At 32.4% G+C, this 26,576-nt stretch overlaps 1 protein-coding gene and 1 long non-coding RNA gene across 7 annotated transcripts in view; one reads left to right on the forward strand and one right to left on the reverse strand.

Moving 5' to 3' along the window:
- Positions 1-4,101: 4,101 nt before the first annotated feature.
- Positions 4,102-6,553, reverse strand: LOC126709243 (uncharacterized). Its single transcript, XR_007649349.1, has 3 exons — positions 6,045-6,553; positions 5,631-5,741; positions 4,102-4,299 (listed from the first exon to the last, which is right to left on the reverse strand). It is a non-coding gene; the product is annotated as an uncharacterized LOC126709243 (long non-coding RNA).
- Positions 6,554-13,932: 7,379 nt separating this feature from the next.
- LOC126710288 (novel plant SNARE 11) overlaps positions 13,933-26,576 on the forward strand; it is a 35,183-nt gene continuing 22,539 nt past the window's right edge. Inside the window, exons 1-10 of one of the 6 annotated variants that reach the window (XM_050410692.1) lie at positions 13,948-14,477; positions 14,688-14,780; positions 16,552-16,645; positions 16,776-16,813; positions 17,952-18,040; positions 18,917-18,996; positions 19,272-19,328; positions 19,493-19,585; positions 19,675-19,749; positions 20,899-21,363. In XM_050410692.1, coding sequence (XP_050266649.1) covers positions 14,401-14,477; positions 14,688-14,780; positions 16,552-16,645; positions 16,776-16,813; positions 17,952-18,040; positions 18,917-18,996; positions 19,272-19,328; positions 19,493-19,585; positions 19,675-19,749; positions 20,899-20,988 — 786 coding nt within the window. In that variant the 5' untranslated portion in view covers positions 13,948-14,400 and the 3' untranslated portion in view covers positions 20,989-21,363. Of the gene's footprint in view, positions 14,478-14,687; positions 14,781-16,551; positions 16,646-16,775; positions 16,814-17,951; positions 18,041-18,916; positions 18,997-19,271; positions 19,329-19,492; positions 19,600-19,674; positions 19,750-20,898; positions 21,364-26,576 lie in introns of those variants that run through there. The other 5 variants (XM_050410696.1, XM_050410693.1, XM_050410694.1 and 2 more) reach the window with 5 other exon arrangements.

Below are 26,576 nucleotides of genomic sequence, written 5' to 3' on the forward strand. Positions count from 1 at the left end.
ATTTGAAAAAGATCAAAATGAAAAATTTCCATACATTACAAATAGTCAAACATTAGAAGAATCCAAATTCTTCAAGTCAATCCTGAAAATCAAACTTTAAGGAGTGAGAGGAGTGAGGCCTTATTGAAACACCAACCAAACTTTAAGGAGTGAGAGGACTATGGTTGGAGAGGGAGTTGAGGGCGACCTTGGAGGTAGAATGCTCGACATGTTCGGTGGAATCAGAAATTTCAAAGTGAATGGAAGCAAAAGAAATAGAACCAGAAAAGAGTCGGGGTTTTTTTTTCTTCAAAGATATCGTGTCGCTTACATGGTATTCATATAACTCTAACATTGAATTCTGCAAAATACAATTAGAATCTACCAAGATTTTTCTCTACAAATGTTTGGCTGCCCCAACCTTATCATGTGAGGAATTGGAATAGAAGAAAAAAAAATGGGAAGAATTGGAGTTTGATTTTCAAATTAAACTCAAATTTAAGTAATTAAGATTTGAACTTATATATCAACAAATAATACACATTGCTTTTGTACTGTTTTTGCAGAAAATAAGCCAAACAATAAGGAGGAAAAAATGGAGAGAAACAGAACAAACAATATGGAGAATCACCTTCACCTTTGACTAACTTGAAAGCCCATCCTTCAAGACTTGTAGTGTCCAATCTTCCAAATCTTGGTTGCTTCAATAGATTTTCTTTTGAAATAGAGCAATGTGAGTATTATCGACAACTATAATAAAAAACATTGTAGACAATTCATTAAATGATGAAAACGACATCAAACAGTGATATAGATGTGTATATTACAAATTAACAATTGAAACTGAATTTAACTCCAACTATCGAACGAAATTGGTTTATTAAATAGAGGAATAAACAAACTTTAATACAATCAATCATCCCACTAAAAATCTGGTGTAGTACTCTTAAATTTTACTGGTTTAAACAGATCATTGGTTTTTTTTTTTTTTTTTTTGGTGGTATTCAAAAAATAAATAAATAAATAAATTTAAAAATTAAAATGAGACACACATGTTCAGCAATCTTGAACAACCATAGTAACCAACCCAAACCTTCAAAACAGAAATAAAATCGCCACAAAATGCAAAATAGCAGTAGCCCCAACATAACATTCCACAATCTAGCATATAAAAAACTGAAAGATTATATTACCCATTAAACTTGTTTACTGTTTCATAATGTACAAAACTAACTTATGTTTACAATGCCCGTGTAATAAATTATAGAAAGGGAAAACCAATGTAAGATAAATACAACAAAAAATACCATACATCAAACCAAAACAAACCCAAAATCAAAACCAAATTAAAGAATCCCAAGAAAATAAAAATCCAATAAAAATTGCATTAAAAAAAAAATTCGATACCAAGATTTTAATGATTCTTCTTTGGTATAACTCTGACAACAAAGGAAGAAGAAGACATAGAAACTCTGCAAAAAACAAAAAATCAATTAAGAGGAAAGAGAAAGAGGAAAAGAAGCACACCACAAAGCAACGATCGGGTTTTCTGAAGGACGGCTCAGTCAGACTAATGGACGAGCTAGGAGGCGATCGTGGAGGCCACTTTCGCCTTCAACGGTGGCGATGTCAACAACCCTGGTTTAGATTAAGCTGGCTTCTTTATTGTTGTTAGATTCAGAGAGAGGTGAGAGATAAAGACCGATGGTGGTTCTCGGTTGTGGAGAGAAAATTGATAGTGAAGATGGGCAGAGAATCAGGTTTAGATTCAAAGAAAGGTGAAAGATAAAGACTGATGGTTGTTTTGGGTTGTAGAGAGAAAATTGACAGTGAAGATGGCAAAGAATCAGGTTTGAGAGAGGAGAAATTTTTTTTTTTTTTATATTATTGGGTTTTAGGTATTATTGGGTTTTAGTGAAAAAAAAAAAAAGAATTTTTGTTTTTTTAAAAAATAATGCTGATGTGGAAAATTATGGTGCCAACAGAGGCTTCGGTTTTATATATATATATAGACTAGTCGCTAACCCGTGCGATGCATGGGAAAGCTATTGATAACTTCCCCAATATGAAAATAAAAAATAAAAAATAAGATCATGGTATAAAAACTTATCTAATGAAAACCCAATGGTATACTATAATATGCAATGATATCATTGAAGTAAAATATTATTTGATAATATCATATATATTATCAAGCCCACTTCTCAAAAAAAAAAAAAAAAAAATCAAGACCCCACTCCAAGTTAGCCGGTTTTTTCTGCACCTCAGGCCAACAGTTATGACCCGAAATGTTTGCTCTTTCACGAACGATGACCAGAAGGAGAAGATTGACTCTTTAGAAGGTTTTTATTATTATTATTATTATTATTATTTTGAGGAATTATCTAAAATAAAATAAATCATTTTTAGATTATTATTATTATTAATTTAATGCATAGTAAAAGAAAATCTAAAAAGTGATGTAAATTGGAAGTTTTAAAGGAAAAAAAAAAAAAAAAAAAAAAAAAAAAAAAAAAAAAAAAGCAAATTGGTATTTTTGTAATTTAGTAAATATAGAAGGGTGTTTATATATCACACATCTTCTACGAAGCATCCTTTTTCACTTTTGCTAAAATCTAGCCCTCCCTACATTATTATCTCAGAGCTGTAACTCTCTTTCATCTCTTTCTACTTCTTTTTTCTCCTCTTTCTTTTATTCACTGGAACTTCTCTTATGGTTTTCTGTTTTTTTTTTTTCTGTTTTCTTTTCTTCACTGTAACTTTTGTTTTCCTTTCTTCATTATCGTCATTCCCTTCTCTTCTTTGACATTCTCCATCAATTTTTTTTTTTCTCTAACAGTGCCCTCCGCATCTCCCTGTCATCTCTTTCATCTTCTCTTTATTTTTATTTTCTTTTGCCGACAATAAGATCCACTGCCTTTCTTCTCTTCTTCTTCTATCAAATGCTTTGAAAGTTGAAAAATGGGAATCGGGTTTGGTGGAGTTGGGACCGGAAAAGTTGAAAATAGAAAACTTCGGGATTTTGTTTTTTGTTTTGAAGGAAGGAGAAGGAAAACGGTGGAGGAAAGAAAAAGGCTCTGCATTTTGTTTGTCAAAGGTGGAGATTGGGGATTTGGAAAGCCGGTTTGGGCTTTGGCATAGGATTGTGAAAGCAAAAGGGAGAGTCGGGTTTTAAAAAAATTTTATTACGTTTTTTTTTTTTTAAATATTATGCTGACGTGAAAACTGTGGAAGCTTAAAAAGTTTCGGTTTTATATATATATATAGACTAGTTAAAGGCCCGTGCATTGCAAGGTTTTATGATAAAATTTATAGAATATATGTAAAAATAATTATTATATTTTAATAATTATTATAAAAAATAAATAATTCTTATTAGATGTGTTATAATATTATTTTTAGTTACATGTATCAAACTATTTGCATATGAATTTTGCATTTAATGAATCTACATATGATTACAAACCTTTCTTAGGATATGCTTGAAATTTTTTATGACAAACCTGAAAAATAAAAAAAGAAAATTAAAAAGAAAAAGAAAATTAAATTGAATTAAAAAAAAAAAATAGAACCATATAAATTGTAAAGTTTCGTATGAGTCTATGACCACTTGAAAATAAAATTTTAAAAAATAGCTATCATTTCAGCATTGATTTTACTATTTTAGTCAAATAAGTTCGATAATTGCAAAGGGAAAAAAACCCTATATTATAGTGATGGCTCAAGAGTAAAAATTGATATTGGAAGAATGATGACTTTTTAAAGATTATGAAAATTTAGGAATTAAAGTTCCAAAATTTTGCAATTAAAAACCAAAAAAAAAAAAAGATTAATGAAAATTTGCTAGGAATAAAAAATTATACAAATAATTAGCAAAAAATATTAATTAATGTTGCAAACCAATACATAATACTATGCATACTTTACATAAATAAGTATTAAGTGATAATATTCAAAATATAAATATAAAAAAAGAAAAGAAAAAGGGAACAACATGAATAAATCCAATTTGAAAAAATAAATTTCATTATGTTTAAACAAATTATATAAAAAATCCTATTAACTTAATAGAGGTGTATTTAAATGATCCAAAAAAATAATAAAGCATATACTTTTGTGCCTAATCACATCTAGCAAATAATAAAGAATTCAAAATATTGAAAGGTAATTTAAATTCATGTATGCTTGCATGAGATACGTACTTGTCCACCATTGCTGGAAAAAAACACAAAAACAAAGAAGAGAAATACATACCTATAATACTTTGGATGGTAGGTTTGATAAAAACTTCTACTATGGATTTCATAGACATCAAATTGCCTAAGTAATAAGGAAAAAAAAAAAACAAAAGAGAGTTAGATTTCTAAACAACATAGAAATGATAAAAGAATGAGAATTATTAATAATAATGGGGGAGAGAAAAGAAGAAGTTGTTATGCCTAAGAATATATAAGAATACACGGAAAAACAGAATATATATAGAAAATTTTTAGTTGTAAGGAAGTTAGATTTCTAATAACTCTAGGAATTTTAAAAAAGAAGAAGAGTTAATTTAGGATATATGTTTTATCCACAAAATAAAAATGTCATATAGATTGAATGAAAAAAAAAATGTTGACAACAATGACATGAACGTAAGTAATAATAAAAAAACTATAAAAAAAATAAAATAAAATAAAAAAAAGAATAAAACAAGAAGAAGAAGAAGTAAGTAAACGTGAATAATGCTAATAAGGAAATAGGATAGATTTTTTTTTTCTTCTTTAAGTTGTAATCAGTTTAGAATTTTAAAGTTATCTAAAGAAGAAGAAGAAGTAAAACTCAATGTAACTTATTTTTTAAAGTTATCAAAGATGATTTATTTAAATTTAAAAAAAAAAAATATTTCAAGCACCTAATCTGAAATTTTTTAGATAAAAAGGTGTCATCTGTATCAATCAACGTAGGCTTGGCACTCATGTGTATCAATTAGTTAGAACTCTACATTAACGTTAATCATAATTTTATATTAAATTTTAGTGTTTGTCCAAAGAATAAAAAAGTGAAGGAAGGGATTGGATGAAGAGTTTGGATTGTAATCAAATTAAAGTTTTTAATCAACTTAGAAATTATAGGAGAAGAAGATAACAACAAAAAGAATTTATATTTATTAGCTAGATTGATATTAGATTATTTTTTTTTACGTTAAAATTAATACCAAAAAATAAAAAAATCTTACGCGAAGTAGTATTTTTTTTTTTTTTAGAGATACTATTCTTTTTTTTATTTTTTACATTAAAATTAATACCAAAAAATAAAAAATCTTACGTGAAGCAGTATTTTTTATTTTTTTGGCAGTATTTTTTAAAATTTTTTTAGAGATAAAAATGAATTAGAGTCCTAATTTTTTTTTAAATTAGAGATAAGAATGAATTAGAGTTTTGGTAGTATACTATTCCTTTTTAGTTCTTTAAAAATCTAAAAATTTAAGAAAATTTTTACACTTTGGTGCCGCCACTTGGCGCAACCATGGCGTCTAAGCCCAACTTTTATAATATATAATATGATATATATATATATATATATATATATTATAGAATTTAAAAGAGAGATTTGATGAAAAAAACTGCATTAAGTATAAAAGCATTGATACATGATAGTGATATACTTACAACTCTTTATATCCATGCATGCAGGGAATAGGAAGCACAGGGCTTGCCTCCTACATCCAAGCCAATGGCAATGCCACGTTCATGTCAGGGTGTTCCCAGGAACACCCTCACCTGAAAAAAAAAATTATATATAATAATTAATTTTTTTTATTTGTTTACCCTTTAAAAAAAATGAGGAACACCCTCAATCAAAATTAGGAACATCCTCAAATAAATAAATAAAATTTTATTTGTTCTACTTTCAAGCTAAAAAAAAAAAAAGCCAAAAAAAATTATCAGCATAAGACTGATCGGTGCAAACCCAGCAAACCCACGGATTCTAACAAATATAATAATAATAAAAATTTTCTAAACTTAATACGTATATGGTATACCCATTACCCAATCATATTTTAAACGAAAACAATTCCTAACCTAATAAGAACCTCATGTCCTCACTTCTCAGCAGCAGCAGCGACTTAGCAAGGCAGCAACAGCAACAATGAACACCCAGAGCAGCTCTGCGACAGCGAGATTGGAGATTGACTTGGCCCAGATCGGACATTGCGAGATCGGCGACGGCAAAAGTGAGATCGGGAAATAAGAACCTCAGCCTTCAATATGTCGCAGTGGCGCCGCCCCCAACCTCAGGCAACAACAAGGTATTTCAGTTCTCTCTCCTTTTCCCTATCTCATCTCTGCTCTAATCTCTCTCTCTCTCTCTCTCTCTCTCTCTCATACTCACAGTGGCGGAGCCACGTTATGGCCCCCCCAAATTTTTTTTTAATTTTTAGGAATGTAACTTACGAGCTTGACGATTTCTTGTCTCAAATCTATGTTCTGGGAAGGTATTAGGAGTAGGAAACTTATTTCTTCTTTTCTCTGAGTTGTTTTCTAAAGCCTTTTAGTGCTTCACGGATTTCCAAGGCCAAAAATACTTTATTATTTGCTCTAATCCTCAAGGACCACACGTGTATGGTTTTAAAACTATACACTACAAAAGAAAAAGGGGATCTCAGTAACTTCCAGCTAGGTACGTAGCTTATTGGCTTTCATTCTCTTGTCTGACTTGTGTTGGGAGTCTTGTGACTTAGACTTATCTTTGGACAATATAAATTACTTAGCTTTTGTGTTTTTATGTAAATATACGTAAATATAAAAATATGTAATTGTGTTGAAATTACTGATCAGTTCTTGTCTCTTAGTGTGGGGGTGGGTAGTGGTATGTGGTATCTTAAAAGTAAGTGAATATTAGTAAAAAATAAATAAATAAATAATTGAATACACACCAAAGAAAGAAAAAATGTTAAGCAGTTTTGCAATGGGTTGAGCCAGGTGGATGATGCATATTATTAGTCTTTACATTGTGCAAAGCAAATTAAACTATGGGATGTGTGCTATATTGTGTAATTTATGCTTCTTTATGGATCACCTGAAAAATATTTCTAGAACCACCACTGTTTACCGAAACACCTCGAAACACTCAAAATAGACCGGAATGACCTGAAATTTTTCCTGAAGTAGAATAGGGTGGGTTATTGTTCCAGTTTGTTTACTGGCACGGTATTTTTTGGCCATTACGGCTGGAACAGAATGGAATTAATAACATTGAATCAAACCTAATTACCTAAAGGCTAAAAATAAATAAGATTGTGTAATTTATGCTTCCTAAGAAACACCCTGAACAAATTTCCTAGAGTCGCCACTGATCCAAGTATGCATTTTGAAAGATAAAAGCCCTGTTTTTGTCACAGCTTTTGCCCTCATAAGCATGATCATGGTTGCTGTCCTAAGCTCTTGGCTCTTAGCAGAGAAAATGTACATGGGAAGGTAAATATCAAATTTCAACCACCACCATTGCCACACTAGAACAAAATCACTAATTATTTCGTCTATTTTACAGGATAGTTGGTGCTATGATAATAATTGTAGGGATATATGTTCTTATATGGGGAAAAAGCAAAGAGGAATCAACAAGTGAAAATAGTGGAGCAGATTAATAAACTCCCACTTGTTAAAAATTAATTTTCTATATATTTTTAATCACTTATTCATGTAGTCTTCAAGAGTTCAAGATCATCTTCACTATTTGATTGTTGAATCTCATGATGAAACAACACTTTTTCTAATAATGATGTTTTCAGTCCTACAATGTCAAGTAGTGTAATGAAACATTGGTACATTGGAGTAATAATTTCATGAACAAAAGTAAGTATTATAAATAATACAGAAATCTAATATTACTATTTTCGTGTGTGTTTTAATAAGTATTATTGTTTACTCAAAAAAATATAAAAATAAATCATAAAATATGCTCCTAAATTTTGGGTCCATATCAGATTGATCCCTTAATCTTTTAGCTTGAAATTATAAACTCTTAAAGTACGTTTGGTAGACTGTAATAGGCACTGTAATATAATAGTTATTCTTATGGTTTAGCTACCAGCAGCTAGTGTGGCTTAGTAGTTGTCCCCTTCTTGATGGCTGTGCTAGGTGCGGGTTCGAGTTCTTATACCCAACGGGTGTGGGGTTTGGACTTTGGTTTCTAAAAAAAAACGAAGTACATGAGTGGAGTCCAAGTCGTGGGCACCATTATGTGCTGGTGGTACTCATAGGCGATGTATTTGTAGGATGTGGTCGGCTGTGATATCACACATGAGTCACCCTTTTTTATCCTCAAAAAAAAAAAAAAAAAAATCTATGGTTTAGCTAGTCAATATTTTGTTATGTTTATATAACAATGAATAATCATTTCTTATGAATAGTTATTCTTTAAAATAAGGGATAACTATTCATCTCTAAAATGATTGTAATAGTTATTCCTTAATAGGTGTATTAATTTCTAAAATTAATTTATTTCCAAATAAATTAATTTTTCATATGCACATAACAATTATGAAAATAAAAAATCATAAGAAATAACTAATCTCTCTTTCAAATTTAAAATATATTATTTTTTAGAAAATATGAGTAAGATATTTCCTAAAATATATCTTAAATTTGATTTAAAATACTTTCATTCCATTATCTTCAGGGTTCTAATATTGTGTTGTTACCAAATAAATGAATAGTAATAAGTATTACATTATATCATTTTTTATTCCTTATAATACCTATTTCTATTCCTATTCCTATGTAATTACCATTACAGTTTACCAAATGTGCCCTTAGGGCTAGGGGTGTCAATGTTTGACCAAACCCGCGAACACGACACAAACCCGACACGGGTTTTTTCAGGTTAGGGTTGGGCCTTAATGGGTTTGGGTTATAAACAGGTCAACCTGAAAGCAATACGATAAGAAACATGTCACAAGCGGGTCAACCCTCATAACTCGCAATAGACACATTTGACACGTCAATTTATTTGTGTCAACCCGAAATGACTCAATTAACACAACCTGTTTAACTCGTATAACAAATAAATATTTATTTTATTTTAGATTTGTCAAATATCTTTTAAATCCAACATATATTTTAAATTTAAAAAGAAAAGTGCGTAATTACAAAAATTTACAAGAAATATAATTAGAAATTAAAACTTTACAGACCCTAGAACTACTAATTTTTTTTTTTTTTTTTTTTTTTGCATAGAACTTGCACAAATGAAATTGGATGAGCTTGTGGAAGATGTTATGAATTTGGACATCAACAAAAAATCTATAGATGATAATCGTGGTCGTAATCAGGATTAATCTATTGTTTGCTCAAATTCTTTCAATATCAATATTTAGCATTTGGCGAGTTCCAAGGATATTATATTTTTGTTGAAGTATGTTATTTTATTTTTGCTAAACTTTGTTATTTTGAATTTGGGTTGAAGTGTATGCACTTCTATTAGAGTGTAAAGAACTTATTTCTAGATGAATGTTATATTTTTGTTGAATTATATTATGTTGAATGTGAATTGAAAACTTGAAGTGTATGCACTGCTTTTTGGGATGCAAAATAAATTATTTATAGATGAATGTTATATTTAATATTATGTAGGTTGAAATAGGTTGTGTTATATTCATGTCAACCCAATACGACCCGTTTATTAAGCGTGTCAAATGGGTTAAGTCAAGTCAACCCGCCTTATTAACAGGTCGGGTTAGGGTTGAAGGATCATAACACGATTAGTAAATGGGTCGGGTTAAGGTTGAGTCATTTAGTCGAATACCCCTACCTCAACACGACACGAACCTGACACACCAACCCGAATTGACACCCTTACTTAGGGTATGTTTAGTAGACTATAATAGGAACTATAATGTAATAATTATTCTTATGATTTAATCCTTCTTTAATTTGGTTATATTTTTATATAGGGAATAATCATTTTTTATAAATAGTTATTCTTCAAAATGAGGAATAATTATTCTTCTCCAAAAAAATTGTAATAGTTATTTCTTAGTATGTGTAATAATTTATAAAAGGCCAAAATTTAAAACACACCCTCTAAATTTCACCATTTTTCATTTTAGTCTTACAAATTTAGGTTTTGTCATTTTAGTTTTTTAAGTTTCATTCTTTCCTAGTTAAGTCCTCTGTTAATGTACTGTTTGTTTCTGCTGTTAACTTTTATTTATTTTTTATTTTTTAACTTATTTCTTAATTTTAGAAAAACCTTCAAAAAAAAAGAAAAGAAAGCCAATTAGAGGAATGTTCCCTCCCAGAACATTCCAATCAATGAGAAGGCCACCATTTCAGAAAAAATTCGCACAATAGCACACAACGCCATCAAAAGGCAAACAACAGTATTGGCCAAATATAATATACACCAATGATCAATGAGAAGAAGCAAAAATAAAAGGAACCTTCGCAGAACCCAAGTTGCAAATGTTTTCAGTAAAACAAAGATGTTTCTGAATGGATCAACCCAACTTTAGCATTTTAGATTAAAAGATTTAAAATTTCTTTGTTACGCTGATGAACAGAAACAACCCAACTTCGCGATCTTTCTTTCCTCTTCTAGATCTCTCACTCTTTCCTTTTCCCCTCTTTCTCATTCTTGGTTTTCTTAGATCAGGGTGGGGTTTCAATTTTGTTATTTAGGTGCGGGTCTTCTAATTGTCTTTTTTTTATTATTTATAATTAAAGTTTTTTTTTTCTAAAATTAAGAAAAAAAGAAAAAAGGAAAAAAAAAGAGAGTTTTTGAAAAATGGTGGGTTGGGTTTTAATTTAAGTGTGGGCTGAAAGGGTTGGGTCCACGGGTTGTCCTTGAGTGGATCTTTGTAAGAATGTGAGTGGGCTGGCGTGGAAGTACTGATTGGGCCAAATAGATTCCGATTGGGCTTTGTGGGATTATGTGAGCTGATGGGCTTGAGTGAACTAATGAGTTAAAAAGGAATCTTGAGTCGGAGCTGGCTTTAAAGGTTAGGCTGGCTGCAGTTTTTTAATGCGTGGGCTTGGGCATTTTTAGTGGAGTGGGCATTTTCCTTGCTCTGTACCAATTGGAAAGCTTCAAGAATGTACTGGTTTGACCATGCTTGTAGCTAACCAATAGGAATACCAAGTTGGTAGTGTCCTTTTTGGGGCTGGACTGGTCTGCCCATGGCAGTGCTTGGGGAATACGTAGGTCAAAAACCAAGGGTCCAAGACCACATTCTTCCTTTTTGATGTTGTCCTTGAGCACGATCCTTGGCAATATTGGAGTGCTCTGGGATTATTCCTTGAGGTGCTGACTACACGTGTAAGGCTGGGATGGCCTAGGTAAATTGGCCCTTTAAAAATACACTAATACCCTTGACCTTAATCCTAGCGACGGTACAATCCTTAAAAAATGTGTGAAGTGCAAAATAAACAAATTACGTGCTAAATCTTGAGGAAATATATCCTATGATATCATACATGCATAAAAAACTATACATGATTTTGATCTAGAGGGAAAAAAATATTTTTCTGTTTGAAAACAATTTTGAAGGACTTGTGATTGACAAGAGTTATTGTCAAGATGACCTAAGAAACTTAACATTTTTCGTGTTGCAATCACGTTTTAGGGGGAGTTCTAGTCATCATTAGGATCCTATCATTTTCTAATGAATGATGTGGTTTGTTTGTTGATAAGGTTTGAACTAGGTGATTATACAATGAAAGTGATCTTGAGGCATGATGCTCCTTCAAGATAGGGGTAAAGCCAAGAATTTGAACTTAAGGGGACCATTTTAGGATATATTATGTATATAGGGAAAATACCTAGAGACTCCTAAACTTTGAGATCGTGACCATTACACCTTTAGAACTTTTATTTTAGCCAATTTATTTCTTGAACTTCACACGTGCTAATTTGCAGTTAAGAGTGACTGACATTGCTCACGTGACATGCACATGCAATTAAATTAGCAAAGCCAAAAAGGCCAACCAAGAGAGAGAGAGAGAGAGAGAGAGAGAGAGAGAGAGAGAGAGAGAGAGAGAGAGAGAGAGAGAGAGAGAGAGAGAGAGAGAGAGAGAGAGAGAGAGAGAGAGAGAGAGAGAGAGAGAGAGAGAGTTGGGCATCATCAGACTTTATGGTCCCATCACCGCTTGTCGTTCCCACTACCGAGCTCACCATGCTTGTATTTTTGGTTTGATTTTTTTTTTCTTCAATAATTTGATATTTAAAATAAAAAAGGGAGGATTTGAACTCTAGACATCTCTATTGGAAACACTATGAGGTGTTAGTTGAGTTACAAAGTTCTTGCCTTTTGGTGATTTATGTTAATAATTTGAAAATTGGTTTTGAATTTTTGATGGCTAAGAGCCTTATATTTCATTGATATTGTTGCTTTTCTCTATTGAAAGGTTTTTTTTTAGAAGATTCTATACTATAAGAATTAGGTTTAAATTTCTCTCCTCCGTTCTTGTAACTCTTAAATTAAAAAAAGAAAAAGAAAAAGAAAAAGAAGTAGTCTTAGTGATTTTGGAAAATTGTAGCATAATTTAGGTATATTATATGAATAATAATAATTTGTTCAAGAAAATTAATTAAATAGTTAATGAAAACCCATGTATTTTTTTACAAGTTATGAAATATGTAAGTAAACCTGCCAACCTAACTCACATGGGTTAGGTTGATTTTTACACATGTAATTGGTTGAATTGAGTTGAAAAATATTAAAATTAACAATGCCAGGTTAGGTTGAAAAAACCCTTTAACCCGACCCCTACACACTTACCAGATAGACTAATGGTATTGCTCATGAGTTAATCAAGTGGGCTTTGAATATGGGCACGCAAGGTTTGGATTCAACTAGATAGTATTCCCTCCTAGATTGTATGAGACACTTTAGCTTTATTCTTATTCATAGCCTTCTAACTTCTAAGGGCATTCACATCCGAGATGCTAGAAAAAAAAATTCATTTAGCACTCCCAAAAGCTATTTTATCTATTTTAAGACCTCACTAAACAATATACTCTACATCTAATCTCCTATTTTAACATACAACTTATTAAAATAATATAAATAATTTTTCTACCAATTAAATTATAAATAAATAACTGCAAAAACATAAACACACCCACAAACACCATACCCATAATCACGGAACACCCATACCCATGTCCAAACATCCATATCCACAAACACTAATCGTATAAGTAGATCACCAATCTCACACCCAGCCACAACAACCACCACAAAAAAGCCCTGCCACAACACCATGACCACTGCATGCTGATCTCCACCTAAGAAACACCCGTGGCAAGTTGAAGGATGAGAGAGAATAAAAGAGAGAGTGAGAGTGAGAGTGAGAGATAGAATAAAAAAACAAATTGTGAGAAGTAGCAATGCGCTACAATAATTGGTACTATTAACTGTTTACTGTAATGTAATGTAGTGCATTTGAAAATTTTTAAAAAAATTTTAGCACACCATGAGTTGAGTGTATCTTTTGGGTATTTGGGGTGCCAAACTGCTAAATAGCATTTTGCTCTATTTAAATGTGTTTCTTTTGCGTTTGCAAGGGGGGAACCGTCCTAGATTGGAAACAAGATTATAAAATTTGTAGTAACATATCTTACACTTTTCCCTCGGACCCACCACGTGAAATATGTTTTCACGTCTTGAGTTCCATTGACTTTCAGACAATTGACCACAAGAATTCATTCGGACCTATCTCAGTTCACAAAAGCAGCTGAGATCCTCTACAATCACTCCAGGAATCAACTTGCTTCATTAGCTTCCCAATCGCATCTGGAACCGTTGAAAAACAGTCCTCGTACACCAATCCAACAGTCACAAACGCCCCCACCACACTACAGTGGTGGGCCCCACCTTGTCCCCTTCCTATTCATAATTAGCGGTTCAAACGGCCTAAACATCGTTCATTTTTTTAAAACATCTCTCACTCCTTTGGCATTTTTAGAGCCAAAACCCACACAAACCTCCCCTAAATAAAACCAAAATTAAAAATAAAAATACATTTTAGAAAAAAATTAATAAATAAATATTCACTGTAATAAAATTTAATTTTATTTATTTGTTTATTTGATTTTTTTTTTTTTTTTTTTTGTTTAATGTTGTAAAATTTGGATTCAGATCGTGAGGACACTGAGAAAAAAAAAAAGCCTTGGCCTCGGGTTTTGGTATCTCCTACATTGTCTCGGATCCGATCCGAAATCCAAAAGGCTAACGAATCTGAGTTTCAGTTTCGGTTTCAGCTCGGATTTCACATTTTTGATTTTCAGTTTTGTTTGGATCTATCTGATTCGAGCTTCACAACCTGCGTTTGTTTGATTTCGTTTTTCAAATTCTGGTTTTTGATCGAAATTTGTGTGTATATATATTGCTCGGCATTGTGAAGAAAGATTGATATTCGGGGTTGAATTTTGAAGATGGATCCTTTTTCTGCGGTTAGCGAAGAGCTAGCGGAGATTCACGGTGAAATCTCCGATATTTTTCGTGCATTATCGTAAGGGTTTCGATTCGATCTTCTTTTTGTTTGTTTCATTATAATTCACTATTTTTTTTGCTAGGCTTGTTTTGGTGCTTAATGAGATTGGATTTATAGAGATAATGTTAGTCTTAGTTATGGATGAAAATGTTAGCTTGTTGGTAATTGTGTGTGTGTGGTGTTATAGCAAAGTATATGATTATTGTGTGGTGTAATGTGATGTGACAGAAATGGGTTTCAGAAGTTGGAGAAGGTTAAGGACTCCAATAGGCAGAGTAGGCAGTTGGAAGAGCTCACCGAAAAGATGCGCGAGTGTAAGAGGTATTTGTCAATGGACCCTATTGTTATTAGTAGATTATTGTATATGATGTTTATAAGCAGCATTTGAAATCTCTATTACGAGTCTATGATGCAGTTTGTTAAATCAAGTGGTGTGTTTTGTGTGCTATGAATTTAAGTCAAATATGGGGTTGTTTGTGATGGGAAGGAAAGTAATGTAGTCAATGTAATGCTCACAATTTTAGAGGGATGTGATTCTTGGCATCTGAAGATTTGGGGCAATGATTAAATGAAGTAAAGATTTGGACCATTGGGACTATGAGGTTTTATTTTATTATAGTTTTACAAAAGGGAACATGGTGATTGGATGGTTTGTGTGCATGTGTGAAATTATTAGATTTAATTCCATAGTTTGGTTTCACTTTGTGAGAATTGGATGGCTAGAACTCATTTAGCCATGTACTTTGTGCCTTGGATTTACCATATGGAATCACTAAGCAAGTGGTGCATCTCTTTTGTGATGATGACATTATGATCATAATCCAATCTTGATGCATAGTGTGCTTGTGTAATGGGGTTGTCACATACCATACATAGCCTTTTTTGGTGTTAATTTGTCCTAGAAGGATATTTAACCTCAATAAAGTGCTATCATATTCATTAAGAGTTTAAATGTTTACAGCATATGATTTTGATTTTAATTAGCCTTTTATAATAGGTTGGCTATTGCATGTTGCTTATGTTATTATGTTTGTTGTATAAATTATAGATTCATTTCCGCTCACAGTGAGACATTGATTTTGAAACATAGATGTTTTGTAATGTAGTATAGGACATAGACTCTGGCTCTACACCCCATTCTAGCTATTTGGTTGCTCAAATGTTGGTAAGCTCTCATTTTGTTATGCCAAAAAGTTGATCATCTAAATGAAAAGTACTAATCTCAATCAACCATAACTCATCTGTAATAGGGTTTGGTATATCCAATTTAAATAACTTATCCGAAAAAAGTAAAAATACATTTCAACTTGATTCTTCTGTTTAAATCTCTAGCTCTTAGTTTGTGCAGTATTGCAGATGTCATCTTTATCTTCTTATACCTAGATGGCTACATGTCACCATTGATTTTATTAGCAGATTGCAAGATTAAAACGTCCAGTCCATTAGTATGAAGGTTCTAAGAGGTTTTGCATTCTTGAGATTTGAAATGTCATTTCCAATCCCCATACTATGAACATCCTGTAAAACATCAGTAAATAATATGCTTAAGGACTTATCTATCAAAAAAATATGCTCAAGGACTTGTGCAGGGTTAAGATCTAGATATAACTAAAATTTGTCTATAACCTCGGATGTTTAGTTTCTGCCCAAAGAACAGGTCCTACTTTACTACTGACCTTGAAAGTTGTGACCAAAAAAAGCTGGCAATCTGAGATAAATGTCTTGTATAAGCCAATCTGCCAATGGCACTTCCACCTCCCACGAGTATGGGATGGTAGGTGAGGTCGCAGGTTCAAACAACGATGCATATGTTGGGTAATTTCCTAGCAAAAACTTATTAGAAAGTAGTCTTATATAATGCTGCTGCTGTTGGTATTTTGTTTGTGTGTTTTCATTTTCCTTTTGCAAATGGTCCTTGGATCAAATGTCATCTCCTCCCTTCCTAAATAAGAGGTGGAGGAGAGCTCATGACTCATGAGTTTAATCCCATGCAGGTGTGTGAGTTGTAGCTACCCATATAAAACCAGTGTTTTCCTTTTTTGTCAGTTATTAAGTTTCCAGTCAGAAAGATAATTTGGTCTTGTCTTTTCAGGCTTATCAAAGAGTTTGACAGAAAAGCGAAGGATTTGGAGAGTAGAAATGATCCAGACACTAACAAGATGCTGAATGAGAAAAAACAATCAATGGTTGCTTGTTAACTTTATTTCTATTTAGCCTTAGATACTATAGATTTTTTTTTTTTTTTTTTTTTTTTTTGAGTCAGTTGATTATATCTTTCTTACCAAGTGCACTGAATGATGTTCATACTTTATGCAGATCAAAGAGTTGAATTCATATGTTGCTCTTAAAAAGCAGTAAGTTAGCATCTGTCAGAATTTGCCATTATTTCAATTCTTAAAGCAGCAGAAGATAATTTTTTAGGCACCTACAATACATCTGACACGTCATAAACTCTGTTTTTAGCATTTTTATTTTCTTACTATTAGAATTTTTAATGCTTTTTGTTGCTCCCTTTGTCCTAAACCATTTTTTGTGTGTCCCAAATTGAGTGCCAAATCATAAAAACCAAGCCTTAAAATGATCACTTTTTGGTATTATCCTCTATCAAATAAAATTAAATGCATAAAAGAAGCCAATTCAAATTGGTGACATACATTTTTTCTTATATCATTTTACAACAAAGATATTTTTTAATTTCACTGTTAATATATCATGTTTCAATGCATTAAGTTTCTTAAATTTTGTGCTTTCTCAAACCTGACACATGATTTGGGTTTTATATTCATAGTAGAATCCATACACACTTCTAACCTCTTCATAGTTAATTGGTTGGCAAATGCATCAAAGTTACAATTAGATGATATAAGGTGCCAATCATTTCTTGAAAAAACATTATTTTTGCAGCTTAAAGTGAGGGTTGCACCTATTGTGAACAAGATGAGGGGAAGTAGCATAAAATGGCTAGACCTTGTGCAATGAAGATGTAATTAATGCACCAGTAAGAAAGAGTGATTTGATCATGTTGAAGGAGCAAAAGGGTTAGAGAGAGGCAAAGAATAACATCAGTACAATTATCGAAGAAGGAAATGATAAATAGAATGGAGTGCTGTTAGATTAAATATAGTTCAATATGGTGGGATAGAGAAAAAGATACACGTGCTGACCCTGTATAATGAAGGATTGATGGAGTTGGCCCCAATTAGTTGGGACCAATACTTGGCTTAGTTATCTTCGGTTGGGTATTTATTGGATGAGTAAAGATATTGGATTGTCTTTTGGTCAATGTTGCTTCTTAATCTGGATGAGTCAAGATACTTTTGTCTAACACTTGTCAAAAAGTCATATTTTGTATGACATTCATCTGAAACTCATTGGCTCATGTGTGTAGTGACATCATATATTTTGTTATCAAATCTTTTGCGCCATTGAATAGTTGCTTGAATGCTTCCGATTCTTTTCTTAAGATTTATTTTCAATTTGTTGTGGATATAGATATGCGTCCAATCTTGAAAACAAGCGAATTGATCTCTTTGATGGGGGCACGGAAGGATATGGCGAAGATAATGTCTTGCTAGCATCGAGTAAGTGTACATCTTTCTCATTAATGTGCTATTTTTCAATTATGTGTCTACTACTATTGGCAGCCTTGCATGCTAAAATAAGAGTTAATTATAGGTTTCAATAGTCACAAAATCCTATGGCTGACACATTTTTGTTGTAATGCTTGGATGATTAAGGATACCTGATAAACACATCTCTATCTGGTTCTGGAATCATAAGGATACCTGATAAACACATTTCTATCTGGTTCTGGATTTGTAGTGGAATTTTTGTCTAATAGAAATAATTATAATAGTTTCTGTATCAAATGAAAAGATGCCTGATTCACATTCCTCACAGTGAAGTTGGTTTGGGTGGCTAGTTTAGTGATTCATTGTAATATGCATTACAGATGGAGTTACCATTGATGGCTGCAAGTAACTCTTTAATCCCCTAAGTACTTGCCAATTTGATGGCTTTAATCTTGCTGGATGATATATCAATGATTTTATAGTGAAGGCTTTTATTTTATCTTTGAGAATATCATTGGATGTAATGTAGTGAGTGTTTTGCACATACACATGACAAGTAAAGATAGAAATGACAATATAAAAATCTCAGTCTCATACTCTCATTGGTATCGTGAAATCAAAGTCACAGTATACGTAATCTATCAAAAAAAAAAAAAAAAATCAAAGCCACAATAATATTACACATCAAATACCTTTTTGATGGGTCAGAAATTGTAAATTGCCATTTCTAAAGTAACCAATGCATACCTTTAAGTTTAATCTGGAATCATGCCCTGTGTTTGATATATTTCATACCAATATATTTTACTTCAAGTACTTTATATGTTAAATGTTTCTCAATTATGAAGTATATTTAATGCTGAAGCAGTGGCTATATGTCTGCAGCCATGACAAATCAACAGCTAGTAGAGAGTGGAAACCGGATGATGGACGAGACTGATCAGGCCATTGAGAGGTCAAAAAAGGTTGGATTATCTCTGATGATCACTCTGTTATGAAATAAGTTTATTTATTTTGGCAAGTTGGAAATGGATAAGTTTCATAGGCTATTTTGAAGTGTGATCATGGTTTCCTCTGTCTTATTTATGGAAAATCTCAACTAAAACTAACTCATGTACTTTATATCCCCACTCCCTGCCTCTAAAAAAGAGTAAGAAAATCTAAAATTAGTTTTACTGTTTTTAAAGTATGGAATCATTGCAAAAGAAAAATAATTTCTGTATCTCCTTGTTTGTGGTAGACTGTTCAAGACACTGTCAATGTTGGAACAGAGACTGCAGCAGCACTCAAGGCTCAGGTGTGTAATTTTTCAGCTTTAAAAAAATGGATTCCATGGAAGTTTATTAAGTCATATCAAATTTAACTTTTCCTCTCTCTCTCTTCTACAATTTTTGTTTTGTTTAATCTTTCAATAAATTAGCTTGCCATGGAACTAAAGAAATCTATTATATTCATGTTTAGACTGAACAAATGAGTCGGGTTGTTAATGAGCTGGACTCTATCCATTTCTCAATCAAGAAAGCTTCTCAACTTGTGAAGGAACTTGGTAGGCAGGTCAATCTCTAAAAGTATCTTCTTCCTGTTCTTGTCATATATTGACTATTAGTTGTTATGTATTTTACTTACCTCGTTTATTTCATTAGGTTGCAACTGATAAGTGTATTATGGCATTACTCTTCCTTATTGTCGTTGGAGTCATAGCCATTATTATTGTTAAGGTAATATTATTATCTTTTATTTTCTAAATATTTGATTCTGCTGTTGCCATCTGATAACAAATTGGAATCAAATCCATGACGTCCCATTAGTAGATAGATCTGGCTTCATTGTTGTGGGTAATAGGCCCCACCCCTCTCCCCCCCCCAAAAAAAACCTTTTTTGTGGCTGTGGAGGCCCACATACCAATTGTTTTTAAATGTGTCTAACTATATACATAGTATTGCCTAACCTATTTTTATGTTCCAATTGGGGCTTTTATAAGCAAGCTGATCTCAGGTTGACCTTGTTTGGTTAACCCTTATTTGCTTAAAAGCTGCAGGAAGACACTTTTATAATGCCAAATGGTGTAGTTAATCGTAGTGAATCTAAATCATTTTTTGCTTACCCAATTAAAAAGTAAAAGAATCTAATTCAGTATATCCTTTTCATTTAAAAATTATAATAACTCCACTAAATAAAAAGAAAAGAAGACGACAAACACAGTGCATGTGGGTGTAGAAGAGTTAATCGAATTGTTGTCAGATCTTCATGTTCGTTGGTAATGCACAGATTGCAACTTGATGTCATCTTTAGGAGAAGTTCAATTCCTTTTCCTTCTGAATTGATTTCTTTTCCACCACATTTGTAGAGGGAAACAATAATTTGAATTTTCTTATTTCTGTTGGATATAGTTTGATGAATGCTACAGACTGATCATAAAATTGGTGGAGATCCGCTTCAGTTGAAAACCAGTAAAATTTATACATATTTATGGGAAAATAAAAAAAAGAAGTTGGAACTTACAGATTTTTTGGAACTTAACTACTTAAGTTGCATATAATTTTGAGTTCAAGGACGAATCGCTTGGTTGTTTTCATAACTGTATTGTCCAGAAAGTATCTATTTCAATGCCTTTAAGATATGTTTATATTTTTTTGGGGGAGATAACCTTCTAGAGCTTCTATATTATTCATATCAACAACAACATGTCTTAAACCTTGCATAGTGAGTTGGTATCTTAATCATTAAGAACATTCCATGTCTTTGCAGTCTCATGTGACTGTCAAAAGCCATTAGCTTGTGAAAGAGCTGGCGGTATAACGCTGCATTGCCCATTTCTTTCAATTTGCTTAATTTTTTTTCGTGAAATATTTATTTTTATGTCTCAGCTTGTGAACCCAAACAACAAGGACATCAGGGATATTCCAGGATTAGCCCCACCAGCAATGACTCGGAAATTACTTTGGAGTGCTAGTTGAAAATTTAGAAAAGGATCATCTAATGAGATTGTGATGATGATTTGTCATCTTATTGGATGGAATAGCTTAGCTTGTGATGCTGCTGGTGGCACCTGGTTTATAGAGCTGGTCTACTTGAGTATGGATTTCTTTCTAGTGACTTTTCTGCAGAGTGGTCAAACTTTCCCAAACGATAGTCTCTCAAACTACTGCTGGGATTCATTAGCTTCAATTGGAAGTGGTCTGTATGATTATTTCTTCCCCGACTGAAAAATCATTCCTATTTGAGGGAAACTAAAAAATGTGTAGATTGTTTTGGTTCACACCATGTATTTGCTACACTTGTAAGATATTTGATCTGCATTTCATAATTTATTTATATTTTTTTTGGGGAAATTTTTTTTTTATTTACTGTTTATTTTGAGATATTATATCAGCTATTTTTTTTTATAATCCAATAGTCATAACAATGAGGAGAAATTTGAACTTCGGTTCTCATAAGAGTAGGTAATGTCGCTAAATTACAAGGCTCTTGGCATATCTCATGCACTGTTGATTCCAAGATGTTCTATATTGTCTTCATCTATATGTATCCATGATGTTTTATATTTTGTCTTCATCTATATCTATCGATGCATAGAGATGGAACCCAAGGTTGATTTATGGTGGATTTATAACTAAAGTACATAGTTGCTAGTTTAAATGTTCTGTGGAAAGTCCCAAAAAAAAAAAAAAAAGGCTTTGCATAATGATCAAAATATGATAGGAAATTTTTTTCTTCTAAACACGAGAATATGAGCACCCCCAACCCCCCCAATAATGGAAAACAGGTAGGAAATTACGTATTGGAAATGCTGGTCAAACATGTTGGAGATGTGCATTGTGAAATAATGCAAACTAATAATACTTCTTACAACCGTGATATTTATCCCAACATTGACGAAGGAAATCACTGTTTTAATATTTTTTCCATTAGACAAAGACAATCTACGGTAAGTGGCTATGGCTGTTTGGTTAACATACATGCCTCAAATCCCATGGAATATGGATGGCTCTAAATTCAAAATGACTATTAATCATCGGGTTGATTAACGGTGCAATTTTTCACTAGTACAAAATGTACAAGAGAATAGCAATTCTTTTCGACAAGCAAATCTCTATCTCAAGTAAAACAAGGTATGCCAATTTCTCAAGTAAAGCACGGTGCATGCCAACTTTTGCGGAAGATTTCTTTGAATAGGTGATTTCACCATAAAAATCATTTAATTTTTTAATTATATATATTTTTTTAATCCAACCTGAGTACATGATTATTGATTAAGCTGGATAACATTTTTAGGATTGATTTTTTTTTTTTTGGTCGGACAAGTTTGAACTTGTTCAGAAACTACTCCTCCAAAATGGGTTGGAGCTAGTAATCTACTCCAAGTCTCCTAACTATTATGTGCCATTTCATAAAACCCATAAATATATATTAAATCACATGATTTATTAAATAATTTAAGGATAAAGTTTAGCTACAAAATTGGATGTAAATTAAGGCTACAATCTTACTTAATAAAATAGACATTATTATACATTTTGAAAATCTAATCATTGAATTGCATGTTCTATACACTCCTAATACACATGTAAAATTTTGTGTCAATCAAATATTATTTACTATATGATCTATAAGCTTATATTTTATACATAATTTTAAATTACAAAAACTTGCAATTTAAACTGGAATGCCACAATTTGGTTCCTAAGCCCAAAAGGTACAAGGACTTAGGCCCAAAGAGCCCAATATAATGAACTTAAAAAGAGTGGGTTAGAAAATTAGGCTCTAATGAGTTGGGTAACAATTTTAATGGATTCAGATGATAAGAAAGTAAAGATAGACAGGTTTTATCTAAAGAAAATCATCTTCGGCACAATCCGAAGAGATCAGTTCTTATATATATCTCTTTTGAATTTGGTTACAAGTCCAATTCTAGTTTCTATCGTGTTTTTCTCCCAATTCTCCGATTCCTTTCCCTTAAGGTCTTCTTTCTATTTTATACTATCTTATTTCTTTTATCTCCACCCTCCACGTGTAAATTAGATTGCTGGTGTTGATCATTGTTCCATTAGCACCTTCCTGAAGTCTTTGGGAGTAGCTGTAAAGCTGAAAATTACTGTTCAGGTATCACTTCCTCATTAATGCGGCCAGAGAGTTAGCTATAGAGCATTCAATGCGGTGGTAGCAGCTTTCTCTTAGATATTTCATAACTTTCCTTTGTCTTGTGCTTTCATGATGTATATCCTTATGCATAGAATCTCCTGGAACGTTGCATTTGGATGGCAGACCACACTTTCTAACCTCTACTTTGCTCAGCCGAGGAAGCATCTCTCCTCGGACCACCTTCTTGGACCATCATGACCAGACCCCTTTCTTTATTCACTAATGCCAACTTCCATAACAATGTTTACCCGTCCTCGAACTACTAGCATCCTCGAACCGGGCCCCTGACCCAATATATAGTACTGGGGCCAGAGACTTAGCTACAGAGCATTCAATGCGATGATAACAGCTTTCTTTTAAATATTTCATAACTTTCCTTTGTCCTATGCTTTCTTGATGTATATCCTTATGAATAGAATTTCCCGTAACGTTGCCTCTGGATGGCAGACCGCACTTTCTAACCTCTACTTTGCTCAACTGAGGAAGCATCTCTCCTCGGACCACCTTCTTGGACCATTATGACTAGACCCCTTTCTTTATTCACTAATGTTGACTTCCATAACAACGTTTACTCGTCCTCGGAATACTAGCGTCCTCAAACCGGGCCCCCGTCCCAATATATACTACTGGGCCTATCATCCTTACATAAACAATTATTGATAACATAGTTATTGATCTTCAATTTTCTAGAAATTTTGCAAGTATAGAGAATATAATAAGAAGATGTAATCTAGTGGACTTGCCAAAATTTACCTTCAATAAAAAAAATATTGAATGAAGTTGTAGTCTTAGGCTACAACCAATTTTGTAGATAAATTTTATCTATAATTTAAACAAGGCATATGACTATAAGCACTTAGTAATCTTTTGGTTTGGAAAATTTTTTGTCATTCTTTTCTCATATAAAAGAAATATCATGGATACAATTTTTACCCCTTCAAAAATTTATGCAAATTCTATATAATTAAATTATAATTGAGATTATATCATTTGACCTAATTAAATGGATTTATTTTTGTGGGGCCCAATAATTTATGGGTCAGGTCCACTTGCTCGTGGGAAGTCCAAAGGCCCAAGCCAAAGAAGATTACGGCCCAAGCTCAATAACATAAAGCCCAAATGGCCCGGAGATGTTGCCGAGGACAATTCAGTCCTCGGCAGACCCGAAATTCCACCAAGAAGAGGGGCAAAAACGGTATAGGACCAGACTGGAAAGGAGACCTAAAATATCTCGGGAAAGCTGCCCTCATTACCCTTCCCAGATAAGACTCTGCATCCAGCAGAGCCGGATTCTTCGGCTTTATCAACCACCCCCAGTGATTCTGGGATTAGACTGACGTAACAAATATCAGTCTTGGAAAGATTGACCCTACACGTGGGCGAAGGACAGCGAGCGTCGGCGAGTATAAAAGAGAAAGTAAGTGATCTGGATAGGGGGGCTGGGAAAAAAGTAGAAAAGAAACCAGGAGCTCCCATCCCACCTCCAGGAAAAGAGACTCCAGGGAGGAAAACGCCTGAACTGTGCACGCCACCACAAAAAAACTCACCGCCGGGTAACCGGAGGAAGACCTTAATGCTCCTCGGAATAAGTCCGAGGAGCCCAATCCTTCAAACTACAAAGCTGTAGGGTTTGGGTGCCCAAGCTTAACCCCCTCTTTTATGTTAGTGCCCTTAAAATCAGAACCGGATCATTGCCCCGTGATCAATGGCTAGCCTTTCAAGCCCACTCTCTACAAATCATATTGTGAGGGATGTTTCACGTACGAGTCCAACATCATTATTGGGCCGTTAAAGAAATCGTGTCCCTACAATTTTCATTATAAACTTATAAAATTAGATTTATAAAACTAGAAAGATGGCAAGCATTTTTTTATTATAAATTTTGCAATGGTATTATAATATCCATCTTAAACTCTATGTTCCTTTCTTAATGGGTATAAAGAAAAATATCATTTTTACTACAAAATGGATATGCTATATTATCATCAATAAGTTAAAAATAATAATTAGAACTTAGATAGTCCGTGTCTCAAATAGAGACCACATATATAAGGTTGTTAACAAAAAAAAAAAAACACTTAAGTTTAATTTTGCATTGTTTTTATGGTCAAGTCTAAACTTAAATGCCCCCTCAAAAAAAAAAAAAAGTCTAAAATTAAATGTAATTTGGTTGTTGAATAACTAAATATAAACAAATTTTTTTCCAAATTGAACATGAACGGAATATGTACAAGGTGACTTATTTACAACATGTAATAAGTCCGATATGGGTGGATGTGGGGGGAGAAAATAGAGAGACAAGAGAGAAATTTTAAAATCCAATTGACAACCTTGTTAATAACTAGAACATTATCATAGGTACTGTTTAAAATTTAATAAGTCGGGTGACGTAAATTTTTTAAGTTCTTTTTAATAATAATTGAGATGTCATATATAGGAAGAGTTTGGATACAGCGTTTTACTACGTTTTCAAAGTCTGCGTTTCAGTTTTTTTTTCTTGGATGCGCCTCTGTCACTGTTCATTGTCCATGAACAGTGATTTTAGGCTTATAAACAGTAAAAAAAGAGTGAACAGTAATTTTTCACACATTAAAAATTTATTTTGCTATAGTGTTTTCAGTTTTTAGTTTTTAGTTTCAGCAAAAATAAATTGTATCCAAACGGACCCATAATTAGTTTATGATAAAAATGATGCCATGATAACCTCTAATCTTGAATTTTTTTATCATCGAGTTTAAACTCAAATAGCTTGACTTATTTACAACAAGAAGTCTTTCTCAAAAAAAGAAAAAGAAAAAAGGAGTGAGTCTAATCTAAGGGGGGGGGGGGGTTAATTAGAGAGAAAAGGAAAAAAAATTAAAATATTACTCACATCAAACTATAGTATTCATATCAACTTGTGTAAAAATTTCTATTTATTTTAGGATAAGAATCTATTTTTCTTATTTTACAACATTACTTTTCAAAAACACATACATCAGATTATCTATTTTAAAATTTATTTAAATAAATATTCATTATTCATTAACATAACCGCTTATTTAAAAAACCCACATCACTCACATGCACACACCCCAACTGAAAAAGTAAATTGACAAATTAATGAATAAAATATGCATTTTTACACATGAATAGTGGCCATGTAAATTTACACAAGTATTATAGCTGTGGACATGATATGCATAATTTTAGACAAAATAATATGAGTAATTTTTTATGTCATTTTACATTGACCGAGACAAGTTATTTTGAAAGAATAAGGACTAAAATGAAACATTTAAAAGATAATGATTTTTTTAAAAGAATTTGATAGTTGGAGGGGGGGGTTGGTTTAAATTACCATTCTCTTAATGAGTAATGTGAAAATTTAAATAAAAAAGTAATGTGAAATTTTATTTTTTAT

This window comes from Quercus robur, chromosome 12 (assembly GCF_932294415.1).
Source record: "Quercus robur chromosome 12, dhQueRobu3.1, whole genome shotgun sequence".
In the NCBI taxonomy this organism is placed as follows: Eukaryota; Viridiplantae; Streptophyta; class Magnoliopsida; order Fagales; family Fagaceae; genus Quercus; species Quercus robur.